At 34.7% G+C, this 20,937-nt stretch overlaps 1 protein-coding gene across 5 annotated transcripts in view; it reads right to left on the reverse strand.

The window, feature by feature from the left end:
- Positions 1 to 20,937, reverse strand: part of GRIA4 (glutamate ionotropic receptor AMPA type subunit 4) — a 456,325-nt gene that overhangs the window by 136,113 nt on the left and 299,275 nt on the right. For all 5 annotated transcript variants that reach the window (XR_011967457.1, XM_072611221.1, XM_072611222.1 and 2 more), the window contains exon 5: positions 5,695 to 5,879. Coding sequence is in view for 4 of the 5 variants with exons in the window: in XM_072611221.1 (XP_072467322.1) it covers positions 5,695 to 5,879 (185 nt within the window). In the remaining variant the exon portion in view is untranslated. The remainder of the gene's footprint in view (positions 1 to 5,694; positions 5,880 to 20,937) is intronic.

The following is a 20,937-nucleotide window of genomic DNA, read 5'->3' on the forward strand; positions in this document are numbered from 1 at the left end:
AACACCTTCATAGCAGAGTAAAAATTTGAGTCCACATTTGATGACTCCAAATTCATTACTCTTACTTTCAGATTAAGTAAAGTGATTAAAAAAACCAAAATAACAAAGCACTAGAAAATATGCCTTCAGCTTTTAGCATTTATTGATCTACTTAATGTAGTTGGTGTGCAATTCATAGAAGTATCTTCACTGGTAACAATACTGTAAGTGATCCCTTAAACAATGTAGAACTTCATTTTCTTCTTTCTTAACCCTTTTATTTCATGTGGTTTTAGATGTAAAGAGCCAATTCAAAATTTAAAAAAAAATAAGTTATGGACTTATCATGTCCTAGTGTAATTTTATTTTTCTCATCTGGGCATATAAAAAAGTATGTCTCGATTTAAATTTAAACAAGAATTAATTGTGAATTTATTTATCTCAGAATTAACAAGGTAGATTTTTCTTAGCCTTTTGAAATAAACTTACCTTTTAGAATAGGTCTTGAAATAGTAATTGAAAACATTTTCTAATATCTACTCTTAGCAGCAAGTAGAACTGGCTCAACTGAACCTAACAATTTTAAACTTCTACTAAGTCATAAAAGATACTTGCACTTGTATCATTCATTTTTCTTCTTCCTTGCCAAAACTGAATAAAACATCAGATTCTGATACGTTTTCTATTTCCTTTATAAGATAAAAAAGCCCAGGAAAACCTGCAGCTGTGGAAACAGTTGCTTGGGAACCATTTAACACCACTTCCTAATTTCCTTTCATTTTTGCTACATTAGTCTAGATTAGATGTATCTATGGTATTTCAATTCTTTCAAGGAGAAACTGATATGTTGTGTGGAAATTGTGAATCTAAATCCATTTTTTTTCTAAATAAAAGAATTAAAACAGTAAAATCCCATATATTGGTTAAGAAACACACAATCTTATATTTTAGCTCTTTTTCTTCATTTTCTTGCTAATTCTGACTTAGCAAAGATAAATGTGCAAATACACCCTTGTAATGAAACAGTAAGAGCTGCAGCAGCAGCAGAAACATTTCTGCCAACACTGCATCGGAGTAGGGATGGGGATAAGTGAACAACTGCAGGCTACTTTTAATGCCTTTAGATAGTGTATATACATGGTTATCATGGGTGTCTGTGCTTTTTTTTTCTGAAATAAAATTGACTGGGTTAGCACTATCGATGTTAGTGCATGTATGTCACTTAACATTTTTTTTTACTTTGGTTTCCTCATCTGTAAATTAGAGGAAACAGTCTCTATAGGTAATTTTGAAGATCCAAAATGATAATGTATGTAAAATACTTTTCAAATGTAAGACCATAGACCTGGAGTCACAGGTTCTTAATTTGAATTCTGGCTCTGCAAGTATTACCTGGGCAAGATTCTTAACCTCTCTGAGTCCCAGGTTAAAAATGAAGAATGCCTGCCTGCTAAGGTCCCTGCCAGCTCTAGACATATGGGATTCTATAGAAATATCAATGACTATTAATATTTCATTCCATTCCATAATCATCTTCAGTCTATAATACTGAAATACCATGATGTGGTGGATAGAGGACCATCCCTGGCATTCAAAAGACCTGGGTTTGACTTCTGCCTCAGACACCTAACTAGCTGTTCAAACATAGGTATATCACTCTCTGCCAAATACTAAGTTAAACTGCCAATATACATTCATAGAGAAAGTTTCTACATTGGGAGTTTTGCATGGTGATGAAATCTTAGGAACAGACTTAAATAAACAAACAAACAAAAATAAACGAAAAAAACCCTGCCTTTGTTTGAGAACGAGCTTTCTAGACAAGGGAAGTTCTTATAAGAAGTATCAGCTCCATGGCTAACTTTGCAATTTACTTAAGTTAAATCTTTTCATTATCTATTAAGGAAGTGAGGTGGCACAGTGGATAGAGTATCAGGCGTGGAGTCAAGAAGACTCAACTTCCTGGGTTGAAATGTAACCTCAGACACTAGTTGTGTGGCCCTGGACAAGTCACTTAACCCTGTTTTCCTCAGTTTCCTCATCAGTAAAATGAACTAGAGAAGGAAATGGCAAATTACTCCAGTATTTTTGCCAAGAAAACTCCAAATGGGGTCATGAAGAATCTGACATGACTGAAAATGACTAAACAACAAATGTATGTGAAGTTCCACTTAAAAAAAATTATGGATCTCAATGGAAGAATAAAGACATATGGCACAATATTTGTACCTTGGTACAGAGTTTGAAGCTTCCCAATGAATATTTATTACATGGAAATGGACAAGAACTTATTTGTGCATGGCATAAACATAATTTGGAAAAATGGACACCAGATGAGGTGTATCTCTGAGCTTAGTTGTTCATTAACATATTTTGAGAGAAAATTGTGTGAGCTGTTTCCATTATGTTTTTGCAAATTGGTACAAATTAAAACGTCAGCTAAGTAATTATTGACAGCATATAGCAATAATGTGAAAGTGTCCTCATTCAACCAGAACTCTGCTAATCCATCACCTCACTCTGCCCGTACCAAAGAAGCAGACTTTGTATACAGTTTTCATTTTTACCATGGCAATTCTGGGACTTGCTATTTAGTTTTTTAAAAAATTTAGTAAGCATTTTTACTCCCTTGGTTATTGCTTATCCTCTAAACTAATCTTCAATTAAGAAAGAGGAATAAGGGACACAAAGAAGCAAATGATGTAACAGAACAACATAAGTCAAAGAGTAGATTATGAGTAGCTCATCTATTTTCAGTTTATTTGAAAGAATAAAAGATAAAGCCAGAAAGGACTTCAAATAACTTATTCCAAAGGTATTAAATGCAATAGTGCTTTGTTTTACTGGTGGGAAATGGTTGTGGCATAGGGAAGTAGACTTGTCATCAGTGTAAAAATAGGCAAAGAAAATCGTCTTGTGTAGACCTTGAGGGCAAAATATTCATTATGAGCCAGTGAAAGGACATTATGTTCTCACAGAACAATGGCACTTTACATCATTTAGGAGATCTTTGCTTGAGAGGCATCCTAGGTAATAAAAGTCTATTATCACTATAATTATTATGTAGATATCAAGAAAAAAGGCAAAAACATACTAATTTCAGAGAATACTCTAAGTTGAATTTCTGGGATCCTTTTTTTTTTTTTTTTATAAAGGAATGAAAAGAAATCATTTTTCCAGTCACTTTTACAAGAAGCTTATTTAAGAGTTATTCAGAGAGCTTATGCAGAGCACCCAAGTATTCTGGTTTCCTTCTTAGAAACTAGTTGAGCCTTTGATATGGGTCAGTGTGTTTCAGAAATTGTTACCTATTCCTGAGTGAGACTTTTAAGTAAGTATTAACCAGAGGCACCTTTTGGACTTTACTCCTTCCTCATAATAGAATCTTGGGAATCCAGCTAATTTGGAAGATCAGATCCCCAACAGGATTTAATGAGTTATATACAAGGCTTTAGCTACTCAAACCCACAGTAAAGTTGTATTCGGAGGAGAGTAGTCCAGATGGAGGTTATATGTATGTTCTGATAAAGCAACCAAACAAGAAAGCCTTTATCTTAGTATCCCTAACTTCTGAGACTCAGTTAAGAAAATAGTCAATGAATTACACAAAAATGAATTTTATGTCCAAAATATATCAGAGAGGCATAGTGGATAGAGAACTTGCCTCAAATTCAGGAAGATCTGGATTCAAGTGTGGGACCAGGACAATCACTTAACCTTACAATGCCCTAGGCAACTCTCTAAGACTATAAATTGCAGATTAGGTGTGGATATTCAGTGACAAACAGTGCTTCACTATTAGAGAGTTTCCTATTCCAATTAAACACTGGTCCAATTAAAAAAAGGCTCAAAAGAATCTTAGAGGAGAAACAGAAGGAAGGGCAATAATTCATAAATTTTTGGAGTTTATCCAAGAGCATGAGAGAATTATGGAATTTATTGAGAATCCTATACTAGTCTGTTTATATAAAAATGCCATTTGCCAGTAGATTTATACATTTAAATTATTTGAAGAAATAAACATAAAAACACAACAGCATGAGGTCAGGTCAAAGGCCAATAACGTACTTGCACTTAATTTTGATATATTCTATCTATAGTTGACACGCTAATCATCCTTGAGAATTTTTCAGGATGAGACACTTGCATTGTTTATTTGCCAATATTTAGTACTTGCCAATATACATGTATACTTTCCTGAAGTGATTGTTATCATGTGAACATCCCATTGTCTTCTTCTACAAAGTTATATCTGGGTTGACAATGATTACAAAAGAACAGCCTTCTCCCCCTCCTTGTCTGTTTCTACCGGTGCCATATCACTCAAAGAGAGTAGAATCACAAAGCTAAAAATGACCTTGGAGGTCATGTAATACAATGTCCCTCTCAAACATCTTTGAAGGCTCCCCCTTTCAAAAGGAAAGAATGGGAGAAAGAATGAAAGAGAAAAAAGAAAGGTGATTTTTTTTACAACAGAGAGCTAAAATTAATTTTATGTACATGCCACCCTAAAACTTTTCTGCATATCTGTTTATATAACAAATTACAATGTATAATTATGTGCATGTGAAATTGTAAGTAGCAAACAAAAAAACTTGCTAATATATGGTCTATCTCACAGCTATCTTAATATAAGGAAGCAAGCATTTTTTAAACCACTAGATGGCATGCATTCACTATAATCGTGATACAATAGTACTAGCTACATCCTAAAATACAGATTTTCAAAATATTATCATACTATCCAGGGTTAAGCAAAGGCAAGCATGTATTGTTTGATGATATTTTCCTATAGCCTAATACAGTAACACAGAACTGCTTTATTTTTCCTGCCTAATTCAAATAAAATGTAGAAGTATACTTAAGGGCTTTATGAAGGAATTCTTCTTAGATGTAGACTTATATCTACTCTTTAATTTCTATTTGCCCAGGTCACCTAGGAGAAAATATGCTGCATACAACACGTTTGTCTGTTTTTAAGATTTATTTTCCCTAGCATTTCATATATGCTGTTCTCCAAAGATCAAAAATGTTCTTTTATGAGAGACAGACTTCTACAGGATTTAGAAGATAAGAATAAAATAACTTAGTGATCCTCAAAGGTCATCGGAAAGGGCCTTCCAATATCTACAGCTTAAAATTCTATTAGTTCTCTTAAATTTTGAAACATTTTTGAAATCTTAGGGCATAAAAATAATTTGTTGAGAGGGACAAAGCATCTGAACCTCAATCAATCAACAAAGATTTACTAAGCATCTCCTATATACCATGAACTATGCTAGGCATCAGGAATTCAAAGACTAAAATTGAGTAATTTCTACCTTTAAGGACCTTACATTTGTTAAGAGAAATGACATTTTTGTGTAAACTTGTACACACAGAGATATACACACAAATGTATCCACAAAAAATAAATACTAAGCAATTCTCTTGAGGGCATGTGAAGGCACTAGGATCCTTAAAGGGATCAGGAATGGCCTCCTGTAGGCAGCATCATTTCAGTTCAGCTTTGAAGGAAGATAGATATTCTAAGAAATGCAGAAGAGAAAGAGGAGACACAAGCCAATTTCAAACATCAAATTGCAAATTCAAGTTGGCAGAAGGTTCTACCAAGCCCAAAATCTGAAAGGTCTCCTAACTATAAGGTTGAGAGATTGTCCCAAAATCAAATGAAATACTTCTAGACTTAAGATCCAGGTGACAAATATGACCTACCTGTTCCAATATGTTTTGAAGTCTCTCTATTTCACAGTCGATTACAAATTTCTTTTCTTGTCTTCTATCCAGATCTTCTAGAAGCCTCCGATAGCTGGCATCATTAAAGTTTTCCACACATATGGCACTGACATGCCAACCATTTTGTCCTGCTTTTTCCATAATAGCTTGAAGTATGGAGTATCCTAGAAGAGAAGAAGAGAAGTGCTAGAAGTGTGTTTTTTTCATTTTTTTAGCAAATGATAGATAATTGCAAGGAATCTGTATCAACATGTTGAAGTCCCATCTCTCACCTATACTTTATGATTGAGAAAGTCAAAAGTCTGGATAGTTATTTTTATAATTGATTGTTCTTGTCCTTACTTTGCGCGACAATAGGAATCTGATATCAACTGGCTGAAGCTATGACCTTACTCACTATATAAACACTAATTTATTCCTAGAGTGTTACTCCCAGTAGAATGCTAGCTTCTTCTGGGAGAGAAATATTTATTTTACTCTTCATATCTTCATTACCTAGTAGTATCTTGTATGTCATAGATGATTAATAAATGCTTTTTAAATTGAGATGAGTGATCTTTATAGAAGGGAATGTTATATATTTCAGATTAGATAAAATGATATGGGATAGCAGTTCAAGCCAATTTTAAAAACATTGATCCAGTACTTACTATTCAAGAAAATAAAGGAAATGTGAATCTGCTAGGTGCTAGGAATGCAAAGGTGGAAAATGACACTGCTTCTGAGGTCATTAAGAGTATTCCTGACATATTTATGACCTTTGTACAATAAAACAACATAGCTAACTAGCACAGTAGATAGAGTGGGACTGGAGTCAAGAAGTCTCAGCTTCCCTGAGTTCAAATTTGGTCTCAGGCTAGCTGTGTGGCCCTGGGCAAGTCACTTAACCCTGTTTGTCTCACTTTGCTCATGTGTAAAATGAGATGGAGAAGAAAATGGAAAACCACTCCGGTATCTCTGCCAAGAAAATCCCAAATGAGGTCACAGAGAGTCAGACACGACTAAAAGTGACTCAACAATAGTAACATTTAAAAGAGGTGACCAGAAAGGCACCTGGAAACAATGACAATGTGTTTGTGCTACATTTAAAGAAGCAGATGATCCAAATATACAATATTATCACAACTACGTCATCCTATTTCTTTCCATCTCCCTTTCTGGCCTATAAAAGAAGAATTTTTTTTATAGAAAAACTATTGAACTATTTTCCTACTTTCCAAACTTTCTCTCTCTCTCTCTCTCTCTCTCTCTCTCTCTCTCTCTCTCTCTCTCTCTCTCTCACACACACACACACACACACACACACACACACACACACACACGATGCTGCATATTATCTCGTACCTAATCAGGATCAGCAATATGTAAGGTGCTCATTCGTAAGGATCCTGCTCAGTAGACAGAATGGGTTCTTTCTGCAAATAGTAGGACTGAGACCTCTCACATTCCATATTTCTCAAATATTCTATGTGAATTAAGAAAGATGGGCAATTAGTTCTGTCACCCACACTAGTGAAGAAAGGGCAGGCAAATGCTCTCAGACTATCTATTTTTATGACTCTTACTATGTCCCCCCAATAATCCATTTTGGCTTTACCTCTGAGTACAAAGAAATAAAGGGATGAACAACCTAAGATTCTACAGATACCCCTGAGCAAATGACTGGATTTAAGGCCAAATGTTTGTTTCCCTTTTTGAATTTACCCCCCTATAGTCTCTTTAATAGTGGATTAGGACTCCATATGGGATCAAGACCTACAGTTTGAGAAGCACTGAAGAGTGGAAAAAGTTTAAGAAGCCCTGGAATATGCCCTGGTGCTTCTTCCAAGGAATTAGCTGGCCTCCCATCCAAAGCCCCACAATAACTGGCTATTTTAATCTCCGAAGTGGTTTCCTTTAAACCAGGGACAGGATGAAGGTTACAGCCAGCCGGAGATTAAAATGAAACTTGCCAAAGACAGGGTGCTAATCATCTTTCTTTTTATAGAGTATCTTGAGTGATTATGTCTGCTAAAATAAAAGCATTTTACACATTACTGGTAATAAATATTAAGAGATGGAGATATAAATGAAATCATATTTATAATAAAATTACTTGACAATTAAAACATTGTAGTAGTTATGTAGAAGGTTTACTTTTTTTTAAAGTAGGTTTACTTTTTTTTCTATGCCAATTTCCCTCTCACCTCATTTTTCTTTCCCCAAAGGATGTCCCCCCAAAGATGGAAAAAGAGTACTCGTTAATTACTACATAATTATTCTCAAGATCTTATTGCTCCATTTAATCTTTTCTTCTGTTACATTTGCCTATAATTATCTTTTCAAATTATGCCTAAATTCTCTTTTAAACACTGTCCCTTTCCCCTTATTTCCTATTCATTGCATATATAACATTATGGTGTGAATTACATCATAATATACATGACAGATGAACATTTTCTTTGATTCAAAATGAACTTTGCTTAAAACACCAATTGATATCTTATTCTTTCTGGTTATTATGTATCTTTGTATTGAAATATATTTTTTCCTGCTCCACCTCTCCCCTCCCCTACTTGGCTCTATGCACATAAATAATGCTAGCAATCACTCTTGGAAGCCTTTCTTTTACCTTGAATCAAACTCAGCTTGTCATATTTCTTGAGCAACTGCTTTTATTTTGGCACTTTTGGATGGACTCTTGTTGTTACTTGGCACCTAGATATATCTATTTTCATGCTAGCATACCTTTCACAGAAAACAGAGCTTTGTATTATCTGATGACATACATGTTTGTGGTCTTATAGAAAGCCTGATGATAAGGCCTGATAAGTGCATTTTCACATAGTACAACTACTTTATAGATTACTTCTCTATATGTCTCAATATCTGTAATTAATTATCAAAAATAGAAGTCCTAGAATTTGAATATTCTTCATATCAGATGCCAGGACCCAATACATATTAAAAAGCTATGACATTGAGTACTGAATTTAGAGTATGGCTATCTGTCTAAAAACAAACTTGGAATGACAAACAGAAATAAATGAAATCTATTCCCAGTCTGTACAAACTGCTCTGTGCAAACAGTATAGAAGTTTCAGAGCATGAGCATGAAGAATGAGAACTCCTAAATGAAAGAAGGTGCTATACTCAAAATTACTTTCACTAATGATACAACCTTACTTAGAGGCAAACCTTATTTATTTGGTCAAGGAAGTCAGGAATACATTCTGAATACCAATAGGAAACATCATGATTCAGTCAATGATTACGCAAGCATGTTTTTGCATAAAAGAGAGAGGAGAGGGACTAAAAGGTAGTGGTAAGTCACTTTTACTGCTATAACCTATAATTAATTAACTCTGCCTTTTTTTCTCAAAATGCAGAATTTGATATCTATCATAGAAGAGTTTGTGGGGTGCTTTAAAGTCCCATTCTGTGAAGATGGATTGTGAGGAACCTTTGAAAAACGCTTAATTTGGAACAATATAAAGGATAGTATCAATGTAGTGGGTACAATAAAATTATTCAATAGCTGTAATCATTAGACCTTCCACTGAAATCTTTCTCGATGACTAATTGTGGTCTGGAGGTGACCTTGGATTCTCAAAGACTACGCCAGCATAATACAAAACTCTGGCAGGTCTTGCCAACCTTGAAAAGCTTCAAGTTTGGGCGCAGTGACAGACTGTACGTCTGTTGTCCAAGGATCATCCTAACTAATAAACATAGAAAGACTCAGTACCAGAGGGATAGACAGCAGGTGATGATTTTTTCTTTTCCTATTTTTTTTTTTTTGGCCATAGCCAATCATGAATTCACCTACTAATATTAGGAGAGAATTGTGATATTCATGGATGGAGGGAATACACAGGTGGATCAGAACACAGATCTTTGGTATTAAAGTAGACATGGGAATTAAGAGGCAATGTGGTATTTTAGATAAGAGTGTTTGGCCTCAAGACTCAAAAAGACCAAAGTTTTAGTTTTGTTTCTGACATATACCTAGGTTTGTGTTCCTGAACCTGTCATTAAAGTCTTGTTGTCCCCAGGTAGCTCTTGAAAATTATAAGTTTATAGTTGTAGAAATTTATTGATAAAACGGAGAATATGAAATTATAGGTTTAAAACAAAATGAATCAATCAATTTTTAAAAGTTATATAGGTATGACATTAACTGTAAAAAAATTCTTTCTAAAATAATACTACACAGAATCATCAGGACAGAAGTGACCTTGAGAAGTCATCTACTATAAGATTAAAAATATCCCTTTTCTTTCAGTTACCTGGGGATGCTGATCTTTGGGGTGAACAATTAAAGCAGGTTAACACTTAATCCTTCATAAGTGAGAAAGTTGCTATGAGTATTTCTGGGAAGGTTTTTTTTTTAATACTAATTTATAAATCATTCTACTCACTTCTAATACATGGTTTATTTCAGATGAGAGGTACGTATTTTATTTCCCTCTAGAAAGGAAGGAAGACTTCAAGATTTCTTTCCTTGAAGGATTTCAATTTTTCTTTATAGGCAAACTAACAGTAATACAATTAAAGCCTATGAGAAAAATGGAAAACTATCGCTGAATTATTTATTCTATTGGAAGAGAATTAAAAGGTAACCTCTTAGTTTTTCTTGCCTGGATTTAATAATCCCTATACCTTTAACCTCTCTCATTCTCCTATTATTTAAATTTGTTGATCTTTTTGTTAAATCTTTTCCAATTTTTTCATATTATATCTAGCCCTTTGCTGAAAGGTGTGTAGGTGGGGTAGGGAATGCTATTTCTTTTGTCTGAATTCATCTTTTTCATTTGTGATAATGATCATTTTGCTTTCCGCCTCTTTGAAAAAAAAAAACAAATTATTAATGGGGTCTCATTTCCCCTCTTCCTCAAACCCTAGTTCTTATTTTTATTTCATAATTTCATTTTTTTGTTTCCAATTTTATGATTTTCTTTTGATTTTTAGAATTTCTATTTTTTTGGTTTGTTTTTAATTGCTTAGATTTCTAGTTTTTTTAAAGTTAAATGCACAGTCCATCTATCTGTTGTTTTCTATATTTAGTTTTTCCCAATTGCATGTAAAAACTATTTTAACATTCATTTATAAAAAATTTGAGTTCCAAATTCCCTCCCCTTCTTCCCTTTCCTCCCCCTCACTGAGGCAGCAAATAATTTGATATAGATTATACATGTGTGGCTTTGCAAAACATTCTATATTAGTCATGTTATGAAGGAAAATAGACTAAAAAAACTTAAACAAAGTTTAAAAAGTATGCTTCAATCAGCATTCAGATTTCATCAGTTCTTTCTCTGGAGGTTGTAATGGGAGTTAAAAATCTTACTCGCTCATTAATAGTCCTTAGGTGGGGCTATTAAGGGAAGCTTGATTAGGGAAGGCTTATTTTGTATGAAGGCACACATCTTTTGTTAATTGCTAATGAAGCACTAGGTCAAGAGAGCTGTGCCTTCCAGCTCTAAAGTGTATATACATACATACATACATACACACATACGTGTATATATGTATGTATGTATATGTATGTATATATATATGTATGTATACACACACACACTCTGAGGTGAGGTTTTGCTTTGGGGCTCAGTTCATTGGAAGAGCATGTGATAAGGCCAGAGGAGACTCTGGGTAGCTGTTAAGGATCATGGCATTGTTGGGAACAATACTAACTTTATTTCCTCTATCCTATTTCTTCCTCAGTTTGTCCTACTCTCTCTCCTTTCACCCAGTCCCCTCCTCAAAAGTGTTTTGCTTGTGATTGCTGCCTCCCCCAACCTAGCCCCCCCCCCCAACTTATCCCTTTCCTCTCCTACTTCCCGGTAGGGTAAGATGGATCTATATACCCAACTGGTTGTGTATGTTGTTCCTTCTTTGAACCAATTTTGATAAGAGTAAGGCTCAAGAATTACTTTCCCTCTCTTCCTCTCCATTGTAAAAGCTCTTTCAGACATCTTTTATGTGAGATAATTGACCCCATTCTGCATATCACTTCCCTCTTCTCCCTTTTCTCAGCCCTTAATTTGATTTTTTTTAGACATCTCATCATATGTCATTCAGATCCATGTCCTCTGTGTATGTGTGTGTGTGTGTGTGTGTGTGTGTGTGTGTGTGTGTGTGTGTGTGTGTGTGTGTGTATATATATATATATATATATATATATATATATATATATATATATATATATATAAAACTGCCTTAATAGTGATAAAGTTCTTAGAAGTTACACGTATCATCTCACCATGTAGGAATGCAAATAGTGTAATTTTATTGAATTCCTTATGATTTCTCTTTCCTGTCTACGTTTTTTAATGCTTCTCTTGATTCTTGTATTTGAAAGTCAAAGTTTCTATTCAGTTCTATAACATCAAGAATGCTTGATGTCTTCTATTTCATTGAATATTCAATTTTCACTCTGAAGGATGATAATCAGTTCTGCTGTCTAGGTGATTCTTGGTTGTGATCTTACCTCCTTTGCCCTCTGAAATATCATAGTCCAAGTCCTCTGAAGCTTTAATGTAGAGGCTCCTAAATTTTGTGTGATTCTAATTTCTTTCTGACTACTTGCAGTATTTTCTCCTTGACCTCTGCTCTCTGGAATTTGGTTATAACATTCCTTGGAGTGTTCATTTTGGGATCTCCTCCAGGAAGTGATCAGTGAATTCTTTCAATTTCCATTCAATTTCTATATTTCTAGAATACTGAGGAAGTTCTCCTTGACAATTTCTTAAAAGATGTTGGCTAGGCTTTTATTTTATTTTTTATTATGGCTTTGAGGTTGTTCAATAATTTTTATATTATCTCTTCCTAATCTAATTTACAGGTCAACTGTTTTTTTTTCCAAGAGACATTTCACATTTTCTTCTATTTTTCATTCTTTTGATTTGATTTCATCGTTTCATAGATGTCCCATGGAGTCATTAGCCTCCACTTGTTCAATTCTGTTTTTTAAGTAATTATTTTCTTCAGTGAGTTTTTGTACTTTATTTTCCATTTGACCAATTCTACTTCTTAAGGAGTTCTATTCTTTAGTAGATTTTTAAAACTATCTTTTACCATTTGACCTATACCATTTTTAAGATGTTATTTTCTTTCATATTATTTTTTGCCTCTTTTATCAAGATCTTGATTCTTTTATTCCCCTTGATTCTTTTTTCATGGTTTTTCTTGCATCACTCTCATTTCTTTTCTCATTTTCCCCTCTACCTATTTATCTGATTTTTAAAATCTATTTTAGCTCTTCCAGGAAGTCACTTGGAGTCCGAGACCAATTCACATTTTTCTTTGAGGCTTTTGGATATAGAAGCTTTGGCTTTTTTGTCTTCTTCTGAGTTTGTGTTTTCATCTTCCCTGTCACCATAGTAAATTTCTGTGGTCAGCTTCTTTATTTGTTGTTTGTTCATTTTCTAGCCGATTTCATGACTTTTAATCTTAAGTTAAAGTTGAATTCTATTCCTGGAGTGAAAGGGGACACTGTCCCAAGCTTCAGATTTGATTTTTTTTCTTTTCTTTTCTTTTTTTTTTTTTTTACAGATGTTTTCAGAGCTAGTTCTGGGGGTCCTTAAGTTTTTAGTTCTTCCAAGGTGGTATAATTTTAGGACAGATATGTTTACTACTCTCCTGGCCTATGCTCTATGAATAACCACCAGTACTCTTTTCTGCCCTGGAACTCTGACCAGGCCCCCACATGTCTATGGCCACAACCTCTGGTGGGTTAGTGTTCCTACTTGACTTGGGACCAAGACCCAAGAGTGTAATCCAGATTTTTGTATAGGCCATACACCATTCTTGTACTCAGTGCCAGCAAACTCTATAATCTACTTTTGTCTAGTTGTCCAATCCCTTTACTGTATGGGGACTGAGGGCTCTGGAAGCTGCTGCTGATTCTGATTCAGTTCACTATATAATTGATTAAAACTCAAATCCACAAATAAATATTGAATATGTACTATGTGCTTTGTTCTGTGCTAAATTTTATAGGAGATAAGACTGGTTCCTGCTTGCATGCAATTTTATTCAGGGAACAAGATAGATTAAGCATTTAAACTAAAACCCCACTTATTTCTATGCAAATCCTATAGACTGTAAATATTTTATTAGATCAGAGAGGAGTAGAGCTGTGCTGAAGGCAATTCAAACTGGCTTATGAGGATCAATTGTTAAATTTTCAAAGTGAGCATTCATACCTCAGAAATAGGAAAATGCTACAAATAAAGTTTAATTGAATTTTGATTGATTTTTCTAAACTTAATAAAACAATGGATTAAATATTAATGATGATTATTGCACTTAAAAAGTTCCACAAATACATATTCTCCCTGGAGAACCAGTTAAACATCTACCAGCACACTCTGAGGGGAAATGGTATTAGAATTATTTAGAAAGTTTCAGAGAAAAGGTGGGCCTTGGGTAGGATGTAGATAGGCTAATTAATATATTATTTTGTGAGTGTGCATATTGTTCTTTTGGTTTTGCCTTTGTCACTCTACAGCATTTCAAATTCACCTCCCCAACTCTTGGTTCATGTAACTAACAAAAAAGAGGACCTCTGTATGATCTTTCATATCTCTCCAAAAAGGAAATTATACGTAAGAGATAAAGCAATTTCATGTGTCTCCAATATCTAAGATACCAAGAACAATGATGAGGTAACAGCCTAATGAAGTAACAACAGAGAAGGCTAATCCCTAATCCCTAACATGCTCACTCAGCATCTTCTTGTTCACCAGCCATCATACTCTGCCAAGGCTGCACAAGCTTGCCAATGGGCTTGTAACAGAATTAGCTTTGGACCCTCTTTCTATGCCATGGAAAGGCAAAAGCAGGAGTTTTCTTTACCTCGAATGGCAACATAGCAGCATGCTATGCTGCAGTAATATTCAGTCAGACAACTGAGAGAAAAAGGGAATAGAGATGTGGTGCCAATATTGGTGTTTGAGGACCCCCACCAGGCCTGAAGTAAAGGGACCAGAATCCAGATGAGGCCAGTTCTACCTACCCAGGAGTCATCTGTGGAAGAAACAGGTCAGTGAAAAGTGAATTCCACATTGTAGAAGGTTATGAGATGACTTTGAGTTCCAGGTCACGGGAGGAAAGAAGATAGAAAAAATGAAGAAAAAGGGAATACGAGGAAGAAATAAGTAAAGATTTCATGAGGAAAAAGCACTCAGTGACTTTGAGCACAGGTGGAAGATGGCCTCTACATTAGCTAACCAAGTCTAGAAGTCTATGAATAAATACTGAAAGAAAAAAATCAAAATCTGAGGGGGCAGAAAACTCTATAGATTCTAAAGAGAGTATGGAGCCATAATAGGATGTTCCTGAATAATTCAAAAGAAAAAAATGTGAAAGCAGAATTTATGACCTACACAATAAAAATAATTGTTTAAATAGAAAAACTTAAGTTCATGATGACATATATCACCAAATATGTCTTCCTATATTTCTTTAAAATCTTTCTATATAACAACTTTAATCTTTTGTACCTCTAAGAAAAAAAAAACCTGTTAGTTATCAAATTTGCAGATGTCATAAAGTTGAGAAGCATAGCTGACATACTTAATGACAGATTTAAAAAGATCTAGGAAGGCTGTAACATTGGCCCAAAATGAGTAAATGGAAATTTAAGGAAGAGGGCTCCCAGAGTCTTCCAGCATATAATGAAGGGTCTTTATAGAATGCCATGTGAATACTGGTTAAGGAAATAGAGATGTTTAGCCTGGATAAAACAAGATTTAGGGGAAGGATGACTTTTTCAATCTAAAGTATTTCAAGAACTATCCCTTAGAGAGAGGGGTTAGCCTTACTCTTTTTGGTACTAGAGGGCAGAACTAGGAGCAGTAAATAGCAGTTAAAGACAGAAGAATATAGACATGATATAAAGAAAACTTCATAACAAAGCCTTCTAGTAGAATGGATTGCCTTGGGAGTACTCATTCACCAGAGATTGTCACAAAAAACCAGATCACCACCCTTTAGACATATTTTAGAAGGAATTCTTTTTAAGGAATCACTTGAAATAACTGCCCAATGGTGAGTGCCTAACAAAGGGAAAAGGATAACTAACATGCAGGATCATAGCATTTGGATTTGGAAAGTACCTTATAATATACCTAGTCCAATCTTCTGTTATGCTCAGGAGAGAGTGAGGACTAGCATGGCTGTGGTATAGTATTAGGAGAGCAGCAGGAAAAAGTTGGAAAGTTAAAGTGGGACAATAATTGGAAGAACTTTTTATGTCATGTTGAAATATTTGGAGTTAAAAGGCAATGGGGAGGATTTTAAGTAAAAGAGTAATATGATGAAAGTGTTATTTTGTGAAAGTTAATCTTAAGGGCCTGAGCAAGAAAGTCTGAAATAGGGAGAAACTGAGGGTAAGGAAGCCACTTAAGAAACTGCTGTTTTGATTCAAACAGTAGCTTGCTGGTGTTACTGTAAAACAACAGAAGTTAATTGAGTGGCATTTAAAAAATATCACCAAGAATCTGGAATCTGACTAAATATGTTAAATGAAAGAAAGAGAATTCTAGTCCAGTTGCCATATAGTGAGGATTTCGAGTGCCCTGAGCATGCTATGGTACCCATTATAGTATGGCATGGAACCTGACATATCAGCCAATTGTGTTAAGGTAATAACACAGGTGGAATTAGTATTTCAGCCAATGTCGTGCAACTGCTTCTATGAATTTAAAAGAATTGATGGACCAGCATAGAGTTGCAGACTGGGTCTGTGTGGAACTATCAGTGGCTATCTTGACATGGAAGATAGCAAAATGAATGGTGCTCCTTTGGGTTTTATCTAACATCACAAGGAGGTAAGACATACAGGAATGAATCAGAAACAAAAATTACCCACAAACTAAAACTGTGTATAAGAGAGAAAACTTTTGTTAGGTACCAGGACTACAGCATAACAAAATTGGAAACAGATCTTACCAAATATGAGCAAAGACTTCATAATACTCAACACAAATGCCAAGAATGTCATCCAGTAATGAAATGGAGGGTAAAAATAATGCTAATTTCTCAAATGATTTTGAATAAGAGGTAAGAATACTTAGCATGCAATTTCAAAAAGCCCTCTTTGAATTTGACTTCATGGATTCAACGAACAAAACAGCTATTTAAAAAGTATTTCAAACAAACTTGTATATGTGAATAAATATCATGAAGAAACTTTCATCCACATTATTTGACAGAATGTAAAAACATTTCAAGATCTGCATATAATAGTGTATGCTGTGGCTGTTGCCATGATAGGCTCATACAAGAACAAGAGATATATATGAATGCTTCTAAGGTTAGATATCAAACACCTCAATGGCAGAAGTGCCTTGAAAAAACTATCAGAGTTATGTAAAGATACTGGAAAATTATATAAATATTTAGCTATATGATATCAATATCTAGGCATATGTAGTAGAAAATTTGTACAACATATTGCCTAAAAGAAAGATGAAAAATGGGACCAAAAAAAAATGATCAGAAATTCTTGGTCAAGAATTGGCAACAACACCCGAAAGGTTAAGGTATTATAATGAATCAAAGCAGGATAAGAACAACAAAAAAATCCAATAGTAATGAAAAACTATATTTTTGGAAATGTGACAAGTGAAAAAATTAGAGGAGAGAGACAAATCCTGAAGGAGGAGGATATAGAAAATTTCTGGTCCTCTATATGGTCAAAAGTAAAAGAAAACATCAAAAGCTCAGGTTAGGTCAAATGCAAAATAGAAAGCTTATGCACTGTCAGTATGAGCAACAGAATGACTGCATCAAGGGAGGTGCCTGAAATTCCAGCTTCTCTCCAAAACTGGAAAGTGGCAGTCTGGATAAGATCCATAATTATTGGCTCAAAACCTTCAGAGTGGCATATGAATTGCTCACAAAGCACTTTACCAGCTTCCTCCCTGATTCAAGCCTGCTCCATTTTTCTTAACAGAAGGCAACACATATTTATTACCAAAAGATGAAAGCATCAGGAATCTTCCCAAATGTAGGTCAGTTACATGTTTATTTTTTATAGAAAATAGTTAAAGCTTATATCGCTAAGAAAAAAACCCTTCTATAAATATAAGAAAACATTGGCGGGGGAGTCAAAAGGGTAGATTAAAAATCCTAACACTTACAGTTTCATGAATACTGGGAAAAAAAACAGTGCTAAAGAATCATATTGTTTAAAATATCTTTACTGATTTTTTCAAAACATTTGATTCAGTGTTGTACATATGGATTAGTCAAATATTCAAAAGCAATGTATAGTGAGAATGCTAGTGACTCTACACGTAAAACTTGTCTCTATTTAAATATGTACCATTGTAGTAATGTCCAGAAAATTGATGTAAAATATGTTATCTTCAAGGGAAATAGTTGAAGTCTGATGTAATTTTGTCTAGCCTGAAAGCTCTTATCTTCACTCCTTACAAGAAATGAGTATAACTTTCAAGTAAAAAAGAGTGATAACAAAACGTCACTGGAGAGATCATATGTCCAGGCCCAGTATCTTTTCTCAGTTCCAATTTTGCATTACCAATTCCTTATACAGCTTTAAAACTGATTGTCCTACAGATATCTCAAACATAACATGACCAAAACAGAGCTCATAATCCTTCTTCCCAAATTTTATGTCATTCTGAACTTCTTTATTTCTTTGGAGAACACCAATATTCATCCTGTCTCCCAAGTCCCTGATTTCCATATTTTCCACTATTCCTCATTCTCCATCCCACATACTTTGGTCTCTATGATAAAATATAAATTCCTCTGTTGCGCTTTTAAAGCCTTTCCCAAAATGGCCTCATTGTATCTTTCTAGTCTCATTATAAATTATTACCTTTCCCATACTGTATGGTTTAGCCAAATAGGACACTACTGTGTTCCTCATACATGGCATTCCATGTCCATTCTTTGTGGCTTTGTGCTACCTGTATGATACTTCTTCATCACTCCATGTCAGAGAATCTTGCATTTTCTTTACTACTCAGTTCAAGTACTACCTCCTACACAAATCTTTTCCTGATCCCATCAATTGCTAGTGCCCTCCCCACTCAATTTGTATTTAAGTATCTTTGTTTTGAGAATTTATTTTGTACATATTTACATATGCATGTGTTGTCCCCCCCTTACTTGAATGCATAATCTTTGAGAGTAGTGGCCATTAAATTTTGTCCTCAGCACAGAATAGGCACTTAGTAATTCTTGTTGAATTTTTTCAAGAAAACCCCCCTCTTCTATCCAGGACAGCTGGGTTTAGGAATTTCTACTGTTCACCTACATAGTTCTTTTGTCCATGGCTCCTATATTTTTGGTAGAGATGTTATGTCTCTGCCTCTCCAAAGCCTGGCACATAGTAGGCACCTAACAAGTGCTTGTTCTGAACTAGAAGGACATTGCACACAACAGCAATATTGACAATGATCAGCTGAGAATTACTAACTATTTTCATCAATACAATGATCCAGGACAATTCCAAAGGACTCAGAATGAAAAATGCTCTCTACCTCCAGAAAAAAAACCTATGGAGTCTTAATGCAGATGGAAGTATACTTTTAAAAATTTTATTTTTCTCATTTTCTTTTTCGGTCTATGTTTTCTTTTGCAACATAGCCAATATGAAAATATGTTGTGCATGACTGCACATGTATAATCTATGTCAAATTGCTTGCCCTCTCAAGGAGAGAGAGGGAGAAGGGAGAAAATTTGGAACTCAGAATTGAAAAAAAAAAAGGATGCTGAAAATATTTTTACATATAATTGGAAAAAAGTGCTTGTTCTCTTTCCCTCACCCTCTCCATGTGAAAAAGTACTCTTCCTACTATATGACACTGTTGAAAGGCAGTCAGTTGTTCAGTTAGAGTCTCAGGCTCCCCCAATTGCACCATCTCTCGAATATCTTATAGGGCTTTACTTTCTGTTCTTTGTGCAGGAGTGGTCCTAACTCCCTAATACTTCAAGACCAAAAAGATCATCCCTAATGAATGAAACTTGATTATTTGTTTTCAGTGAAACTAAATGGAGCTAAAATTGCTTAATTCCATAAATCTTCCAAGTCCAGTACAGGGAAGTATAATCCAAATTCCAAATGCTCACCACTTTGTCAACCCATCCGGTTGATCAGGGGTCTTCCTAATCAGGCCCCTATACTTATTTTATCTGTCCTAATATTGAAATAATGGTTGTCTACTTTTTGGCAGCTAAGGGGTGCAGTGGATAGAGCAATGGGTCTGGAGTCAGGAAGACTCATCTTCTTGAGTTTACCTTTGGCCTCAGGCACTTACTAGCTGTATGACTCTGGGCGAGTCATTTAACTCTGTTTACTGCAGTAAAATCTGCAAAATGATCTGGAGAAGGAAATGGCAAACCATTCCAGTATCTTTGCCAAGAAAACCCTAAATGGGGTCACAAAGAGTTGGACATGATTGAACAACAGCAACATTCTACTTTTGTTCCCTTTTATTGAATGCAGTTGTTTTTCCTGCTTTTTGGCCACTATTTAAGAATCCAAGCCTGGTCAACTTGAAAATTACAAAGGTTGTTAAAATAATTAATGGTTCCCTCTGACTCTCAATGCTCAATAATTGCATATGCTGTGCACACCCGCCTGGAAATGAAATTCAGACTGTGATAAAAAGTCTTGCTTTGATTTTATTAAGTAGCTATATTGTAAGAAGATTTTGTTTTTATAGAAAGGATATCCTTTTCAATATTCATTCTGTGATGTCAAATCAGCTTGATCCCTAGTGATTTTGGAGACCTGAAAAATGTATGTGAAATGAACCCTATATTCATAAAATCTCTTTTGCTTAAAAAGCTAATGGAGTTTTGAGAAGATTTTATCTTTCCTTTTATTTCTGTAAATACAGAAAAATTAGAAGAGGTACAAAAGACACAATTTCTGTCAGGCTGGCCTGGCTTCTGAGGAAGCATGTAAAGGTTCATATTAATAATCTATGTTTTACTTGAGGGGGTGGCATGATGGAAGAGAAAGACCAATGAACTTGGGATCAGAAAACCTGGATTTAAGTTCTAGGGGACAAACGTGCTTGATATTTTCTACCTTATTCTGGTGAAAATGACAAGAAATGGAGCTTTTCCTTTGGAAAGAGCTTCCTCCACATTCATTCATTCATTCAATAAATATCTACTAAATGGGAAAAGTGCTATGATAGGCACTAGTATAACTACTTTTTAATCTAGTTTCAAATGTTCAGTTAGTCGTACCGTATA

The sequence above is a fragment of the Notamacropus eugenii genome, chromosome 5 (genome assembly GCF_028372415.1).
Source record: "Notamacropus eugenii isolate mMacEug1 chromosome 5, mMacEug1.pri_v2, whole genome shotgun sequence".
Taxonomy (NCBI): Eukaryota; Metazoa; Chordata; class Mammalia; order Diprotodontia; family Macropodidae; genus Notamacropus; species Notamacropus eugenii.